The sequence below is a fragment of the Harpegnathos saltator genome, unplaced genomic scaffold (assembly GCF_003227715.2).
Source record: "Harpegnathos saltator strain DR-91 unplaced genomic scaffold, Hsal_v8.6 scaffold675, whole genome shotgun sequence".
NCBI classification, from domain to species: domain Eukaryota; kingdom Metazoa; phylum Arthropoda; class Insecta; order Hymenoptera; family Formicidae; genus Harpegnathos; species Harpegnathos saltator.
In genome coordinates this window covers 4,628-13,445 of record NW_020230510.1, presented here as the reverse complement: position 1 = coordinate 13,445, position 8,818 = coordinate 4,628, and the positions used below count along the sequence as shown (strand labels likewise).

The 8,818-nt window shown below is 38.5% G+C and overlaps 1 protein-coding gene across 1 annotated transcript; it reads left to right on the top strand.

The window, feature by feature from the left end:
* The first annotated feature begins 2,718 nt into the window (after nucleotides 1–2,718).
* Nucleotides 2,719–6,887, top strand: LOC112589956 (cytochrome P450 4C1-like). The gene is made up of 3 exons (XM_025305120.1): nucleotides 2,719–2,803; nucleotides 6,565–6,747; nucleotides 6,865–6,887. The coding sequence occupies exons 1-3, from the start codon at nucleotides 2,749–2,751 to the stop codon at nucleotides 6,885–6,887; spliced, it is 261 nt and encodes an 86-aa protein (XP_025160905.1). The 5' UTR covers nucleotides 2,719–2,748.
* The last annotated feature ends 1,931 nt before the right edge of the window (nucleotides 6,888–8,818 follow it).

Genomic DNA, 8,818 nt, shown 5'->3' with positions numbered 1-8,818 from the left:
GTGCTGGTTGAAATAAACAAATCGATAGTTGGACCAACACTTAATAATTAGTATTTTCCTCTACTTAATTATTTAGATCAATTTCCTATCACTTACCTGATTAATTCTTCTTTGCTCTAATTAAGAATGGCGGGGCTTTCTGAAAGAGATCGAATAACACTGTTAATGATGCGAGGGGGAGACCAATAAAGAGGGTATAAAACAGTAACACGATTATTTAATGAAAATTTTCGGAATGAAAATAAGAGGATCTCCAAAAGACGCACGCACGCACGCACGCACGCACGCACGCACGCACAAGAGGTGTAAATCCGATCGTGCAACCTCCACGCGGTAGCTTGGGTAATGCTAATGCCAACGGTACTATAACTTTGAAGCTTCATAACTCGGGATGTACTTAACAAAAAAATACTGTGTTGTAGTGTTTTAGAAAGCTCTTGAAATACGTTATAAGAATATGCCAAAAAAAGTAGGGCGTTCTATTTGAAAAGTTCAAGGTGACTTTGCCCTGACCTTATTGACGCTAGCCAAGATCAAACTGATAAGATCAGTAAAGAGATCATTTTAAATCTTACAACTTTTGCCTGAAACATTTTTTCCAAAAAGTGATTGTTTTCGAGATATTTTATCGTTCGAAGACTTTTTGAGAACCCTGTATATAATATATTATATATAATATATTATAATATATTATATAGATAATATATTATATAGTATATTATATATATAATATATTATATAATATATTGTTGCGCTCACTCTCGCACTCGCACTCTCTTGCATTCAGGCAAATAAAAACATTCGCGTAAGAATAACAAGCTTTACTATTTACAGCGCAGCTCACTCAAGCTTTAAACAAGAATAATTCTCTATTTGATAATTCTCAATTCTCGCGTCTGTCCTCGATGACAGCTGGTCAGAAACTCTCTGTCAGCTGTTGTTGTTTTCTTCTTATCGATTTTCCGTCGTCCAGACAATCTTCGTTCAGTTGTCAAAATCAGCATCACATGCCTAAGGCTCCCAATTGCATTTGCATTTTCTCAAAGCACCCAATTGCAATGATCAAACATTGTATGATATTTTATAAATAGAATTCAATTTTTAGTTCTTCTTTTATAAAATTCGATTTGTGCATACACGTACAAACACGCACCAGGCAATTCGTAAATTTAACCTCAACAATCTGAACGCTGTGATTGGTTGGCAACAGGTAATAGGAATACAATTTCCAATGTGACGGAAATTCTGTGTCTATTGCCTGTGCCATCGTTCATTTTGCATTGATACATAATTTCTGGTATGTTGGAATTCCTATTCCTCATTTCTATTCCCTATTCCTGTTGCCTGTTGCCTGGCATTGCGTAATGGCCTTTATCGTTCAGCTTCGACGCACACAACTCGCCGCGGAACGTCTGTAGGCCGCGATGGGCGTGACAAACGCTAAACTTTACGCGGTTATTACTAAAAAACTATGCGAGATATCGCTAAATGGAAAAGAACTTTTCGCTCCTCGCTTAGCTCTATGCTTCTATGGAGTTGGTGTGTTACAATTATGGAACACTCTGTATATACAGAGTGAGTGGTTATAAGTTTACAAACCGAAGCGTGAAGGTAGATTGGGTTAAAACATAAAAGTCCCGTACCGTTTTGCAAGATTCGCAATAATTATCGAGTTATTAATAACAGAAATATGAGGAGTGGAAGCGCGTCGACATAGATGATTGGAGCAGCGTTGCAGCTGCTCAAGCCACAGCGTGGCCCATTCGACCCAGCAACTGTTAGTGGCGTGCGGCGAGACGTAGATCCAGCGAAATAAAACAACGAATAGCGGTACATTGTCTTTCCTCTCGTCGCGCACCGGCAACAGTTGCTGGATCGATTGAGCCGCGCTGCGGCCTGAGCAGCTGCAACGCTTCTCCAATCATCTATGTCGGCGCACTCCCATTCCTCAAATTTCTGTCATTAATAACTCAATAATTGTTGCGAATCTCGTAAAAAGGTATAGGTCTTTTATGTTTGCCTTAACCCAATCTACCCTCACACTTCGGATTGTAAACTTATAACTACCCACCCTGTATACAGGGTGTCTCAGAACTTTGGCACACGGGCTCCGTAGGGACATAGAGGTAAGTGAGAGGAACAAAAAAGTCCTGTACCATAATATGAAAATCATAATAGTTTTTTAATTATAACAGTGCAAAGTTAAGCGTTTTCCACGCCCAGCGCGGCCTATAGACTCTCCGCGGCAAGCTGTGTGCGTGGGGACTGAGCGGTAACGCGGCTCGCGCTGACCGTCGGGCGGTGTCAAAGTGTCAAGTTGCCATCGCGACAGTCAGCGCGAGACGCGTTATCGCCCCTACGCATACAGCTTGCCGCGGAGCATCTATAGGCCGCGCTGGGCGTGGAAAACGCCAAACTTTACGCGGTTATTATTAAAAAACTATTACGATTTTCACATTATGGTAGAGGACATTTTTGTTTCTCTCACATAGCTCTATGTCCCTACGGAGTCCATGTCCTAAAGTTCTGAGACATCCTGTATATGTATGTATGTATGTATGTATATATTATATATTCTATTCAAATTTCTCTTTCTCTTCCTAGTTAATTGAATTTATCTTTTGACTCTATATACTATAATTGCAGAACCCATTAATATAAAAAAACAGTTACATAACAGATGTTTTAGCTAATTACTATAATATATTGCAGATGATCCTTGAGAATCAATGTTGTTTAAACAAAAGCATGCTCTACAATATTATCAAGCCGTGGCTAGGAACAGGGTTGTTGATAGCTCCTGGTAAGAAATTTAGCATATGACAAACAATCGTCGCGTTTCTTATACGATTGGTTATATATTCTCTGGTTATATATTCTCATGACGTAATTTATTGTTTATGTGTGTAAGAAGACGTGGAATATTATATAATATTATATTATATCAACTATGGCTTACCAAAAACTAATTGTATATATTAAAATTTTAATAGTCGTAATAGTGATACTGGAGGGATTCTAACCCAAGTCCTCTAACGGGGGTGTGGGGTGGTTGGTATCGCGGGAGAAATGTATGACGTCATTAGGTTTGACAGTTCTTTGACAACTGATTGGCGGCAGCATTACAACTTTATTGCTTAACTATCAAATATATTGGACTGTATACATATAAATGTATTATTAATTTATAATATGTTTTTAGGCAATTTGTTAATTTATAGCACAACTTTCATTGAAACGTCGTATACATGTTCGCAAAACAAAAAGCATGCTTAGTGTCCACATTTCAATAGTTACTATTTTCTTCTAATTTCTATTCAAGTTTTGCGTTGAGTAATAAATCCGTTTTTTAACGACGATTTTTAACGACAAATAATTTTGGAAGCTCTGAACAGCGCTATCTTCAATTTAAATCTTGGATGTACAGTCTGTAAAGTAAGAGCGTGCACGGGTTAATGTGTAGAAAAATTTATTTTTAATGATTTTTAAGTACATGGATTTGTTGTACTCCATGAGAAGAAAAATGCTATACTATTAATAATGAGTCCAGTCACCACCGGCATTGATAATTGCCTGGCATCTCCGAGGCATACTTTCCACTAAGTTGATTGCGTATTCGTTCGCTAAAGACCTCCAAATGAGACGAATTTGTCGTGTCAGTAACTTCAAAGTGCACACTTTTTTTCCTCGAAGCTTGTGCTTGAGATATGCCTACACATTTTCAATGGGATTTGCATCTGGCGACTGCGATGGCCAATCAAGTGTAACGATGCCAGACTGCTCTTTCCACTCGGTGCAAAGCTTGCTCCGGTGTTTTGGGTCGTTGTCTTCCTGTAAGATCCAGTCCTCGTTTTTTTTTATGAAGCATCGTTCAGCAATCGGCAACAAACACTTCTCATAAATTTTAAGCATTAAGGTCGGGTTCCACTTAAACAAATTCAAAATTTTTTTTCCATATTCGGCGTCATTTTGCTTATCGAGCCACGTTCTGGCAAGTCATCGACATTTTTTATCTTCTTATATTGCTGAACTCACTTAGCGACGAACAATTTTGACTTTCCCATGTATTCAGCAGCCACTGCATATGACATTTTTGGTCCTTTGGGGTGGGAACAAAGGAACACAGCCTCATAGCGCGATACGTATGCGGCACTCATGGCGGTTAACGTGTTTCTCAGGTTAGAGTTCGATGCCAACTGAATCTTTTGTGACAAAGCATTCACGACAAAGATTTCATCTATCGGCTCACAAAAAAACTAGAATGATATTTGAAGCCAACTGCCATTTATCCCGTACACACTCTTACTTTACAGACTATATAGTGGTTTGATAGATATTGTTATGGTACGATAGACATTTGATGGATAACAATTGATTGTTAGCGGCAATCTTTTGACCGCTTTTTGACAGGAAGAGGATAAGAAAAATAAGTCGGAACCAAGTTAGAATCGAACCTATGTCTTTCGATTATACAATTCTGCTATCTAGACCATTGTAGACTTTTAGTAGTACACGCGTAATAAAGCCTCTCGAAATACGTCTTGCACGAACGGGAGGAAGAAATGTTCTCACCCACGGATTTTCGACGACCCTCTATCAAATTACTATTTATTGAACCATTGTGAAATGTCTATCGAATCACGTCTGTCAAATATCCATCAAATGTCTATCGTATCATATCAACATCTACCAAACTACTATACAGGGTACACGATTTATCTGAAGACATTGAAATATCTCAAGAACTATGCATTGAATAAAAAAAGTGGTTAATGAAAGTTGTTAGTCTCGAAGGGGGACATCCAATGATATCAAACTCGACCTCCCACCCCATCTCCTGGGGGTGGGGGTTGGGGACAACTTTGAAATCTTAAATGGAAACCTCCATTTTTTATTGCAGATACGGATTCTACGCCACAAAATATGTAAATTTTGTCCGAAACTTTTTTTTTGATTCGTGATAGATGGCGCTGTAATTGCAAAAAATTATATTTTCCGCAATTCTCCAGAAATGATCATTGGATTGAGAAATCATTGGATGTCCCCCTTCGAGACTAACAACTTTCATTAACCACTTTTTTTTATCCAATAGTTCTCAAGATATTTCAATGTCTTCAAATAAATCGTGCACCCTGTATACCTCCAAGATTTGGACTGAAAATAGCGCTGTTCAGAGCTTCCAAAATTATTTGTCGTTAAAAATCGCACGGATTTATTGCTCAACGCAATACTTGAATAGAAATTAGAAGAAAACAATAACTATTGAAATGTGGACACCAAGTATGCTTTTGTTTTGCGAACATATACAGGATGTCTCAGAACTTTGGGACACGGGCTCCGTAGGGATATAGAGCTAAGTGTGAGAAACAAAAAAGTCCTGTGCTATAATGTGAAAATCATAATAGTTTTCTAATTATAACAGCGTAAAGTTAAGCGTTTTCCACGCCCAGCATGGCTTATAGACGTTCCGCGGTAAGCTGTGTGCGTGGAGGCTGAGCGGTAACGCGGCTCGCGCTGATCGCCGCGCGGTATCAAAGCGCCAAGACGTCATTGCGACAGTCAGCGCGAGACGCGTTATCGTTCAGTCTCTACGCACATAGCTTGCCGCGGAGCGTCTATAGGCCGCGATGGGCGTGGAAAACGCCAAATTTTACGCGGTTATTACTAAAAAACTATTACGATTTTCACATTATGGTACAGGACTTTTTTGTTCCTCTTACTTAGCTCTATGTCCCTACGGAGCCTATGTCCCAAAGTTCTGAGACTCCCTGTATATGACGTTTCAATCGAAGTTGTGCTATAAATTAACAAATTTCCTAAAAAAATATTATAAATTAATAATATATTTATATATATATATAGTCCAATGTATTTGATTGTTAAGCAATAAAGTTATGATTGTTGTAATAACTCGTGAAGAAACATCTTACACAACATGTAATAATAATTTCATATACAGGGTATTTGGTAACTTATGTGGCCATAGCTAATGGAAACATAGAGCAGATAAAGAAAATCAAATATCGTTTTGCAATAATCACAATAATATTGAGTTATTAGTTATAAAAATCTAACTGATGAAAGTACGCTGAGAGATGTTGGAGGAATATTACAATCGCTCGGGTTATAGCCCAGCTCAGTCGATCAATTAACTGTTGACAGAGCGCAACGAGGGAAAGAACAATGTGAAGAACGCTACTCGTTTTGTCTCGTCCCTCCTACGTCTCTCTGCGCGCCGGCAATAATTACTGGATCGACTGGGCCGCGCTATAGCCCGAGCAGCTATAATACTCCTCCAATATTATTTCGAGAAGCGTTCATTGATTAGATTTCCATAATTAATAACTGAAAAATTATTGCGAATATCGTTAAACGGTATGTGACATTTATGTTTGTATTAATCCACTCTATGTCTCCACGAATTCCTCAGAATGAGTATAAAGCACCTTGTATATTCTCGGAAATTTACTAATATTTATAAGGATTAGTGACAGATTTCTAATATTGTATAAAAGATGTACCCTCTTGCTTTCTTATTTCTATCTAATATTCAATTTTTCTCAGCATCCAAATGGGTCAAACATCGAAGAATGTTAGCGATGAGCTTCAATACAAACATATTACGAGTATTCTGCGATACATTTGTGAAACAAGCTACAACATTTATTGAGAAATTGGAACATATGACAAACGACGAAATTGATCTAAATCATCATTTAACAACGTGTACGTTGGACATGGTTTACGGTAAGTTAAAATTATTTGACATTGACTTAAAAAATTGTGTGTATATGCCATAAATTTTTCATTACATTAAATGCATAAAATCACAGTAAAAATTCTAAATAACATATTTTAATATAGAAAGTGGCCCACATAACTCTTAACAGCTGAATATTTTGAAAACTATTTGTCAAATAAAAAAGTTGTTCATGAGAAAGTTTTTGTATTCGAGGGGCCTTTCTAAATACATAAATATTAAATTACTCCCTGCCTCCCTTAAAGGGGACAGGGGGTAACTTCGCAATTTCAAACGGGACTCCCTATAAAATGTTAGATGGTTGAGTTCTGCGGTAAAAAGCAAGTAAATTTTGTTCAAAACATTTTTTTATCATATGTTTCTGTTAAAAGATATGACGATGTAAATTTCGAAGCTGCACGAAATCAAAATCACAACACACTGTTTGTTTATTTATTCAATTTATTAAATGTTCAAAATGTCCGCCATAGACTTATAAATATATATTTATTCGAAGCAACAAATTATTCCTAATATTTTTTAACATTTCGGAAGTCACTGAAGTGCAAACGTCGCGTATCCTTTGCTTCATATTTATTTCGTCGTTGGCGGTTCAAACATAACTTTCTCCTTCATATATCCCCACAAAAAAGTCTAATGGTGTAAGATCGGGAGATTGAGGAGGCCATTGAACAGGTCCACCACGACCTGCCCACTTGTCCCCAAATTTTTCGTATAACAACTGTTTGGTGATGTTTGTAAAATATAGCGGAGCGCCGTCTTGCTGAAACCACATTTCCCTTCTGATGTGTAGTGACACATTTTCCAAAAGCGCAGGTAAATGGTTTTGTAATAAGTTCGGATAATCAATTTTACCCGTTACAATTTCTTCAAAGAAATAGGGTCCAATCACAAGGTCTCCTATTATTCCTCACCAAACAGTTAAAGACCACCGATGTTGGAATGGAATTGATCGCATCCAATGAGGATTTTTAACGGCCCAATAATGCATATTACTAGGTGCGCAACTAAGTTTCCGGGTTTCACACATGGATGGCGCTAACGACACATGTAGTCGACATATGTCTGAAGTTGTGTATTTTTGGACATCTGTTAACAATAACCAGTTGTAATACCAACACATATCGCAATGCAAAAATATTTTTTCTAACAACGAAGATGTCGAGTTTTGTGCCAAATAAACAACATTTGCGGGAAGCTTTGCTTTTCGGCTTTAACTTGAAAAAAAGTGCAGCTGAAGCACGTCGTTTGCTTGAAGAGGCCTACGGCGAATATGCACTATCGAAAACTACCTGTGAAGATTGGTTTAAACGCTTCAGAAGTAGCGATTTTAAAACTGAGGACAAGGAGCGCTCCGGAAGACTAAAAACAATTGAGGACGCCGATCTGCAAGCATTATTGGATGAAGATGATATGCAAACACAAGATCAACTTGCGGAGGCATTAAACATGACTCGCCAAGGTATTTCCAAACGTTCACATGCCATGGGAAAAATTCAAAAGGGAGGAACATGGGTGCGGTAGAATAATAAGGCCGGTTCTAACTCAGGAGTGCTGAGGGGGGCGCGGGGAAGCGGGGAACTCAGGGCGCGGGGTATGACGTCGCGCGTGGAAGGGAAACTCATGGTGGGACGTCACGCAAGATGGTGACCGTGACATCACGAAAAAGAATGTATTGGGATGTACGTAGCCGGGCCTCGAACCCGGGCCCTCGCGGTTACTATCCCATGCTCCAAAGCTCCTATACCACCGTCGTTTGTTGCTAGTAGACGTCTAGTGAATGTTCTTAAAGTCGGCATGATGACGTCACGAGAGGAAAAATAAGTCAAAACTAGGTCAGACTCTGGCCCTTCGTTTACTGCGCCATATCGGACATCTGTCGAACGTCTATCGAACGTCTATTGAACGTCTCACGAACGTCTATCGAACATCTTTCGAACGTCTATCGAACATCTATCGAACGTCTATCGAACATCTATCGAACGTCTATCGAATGTCTATCGAACATCTATCAAATGTCTATCGAACGTCTCTCGAATGTTTGTGCTTATAGTTTTT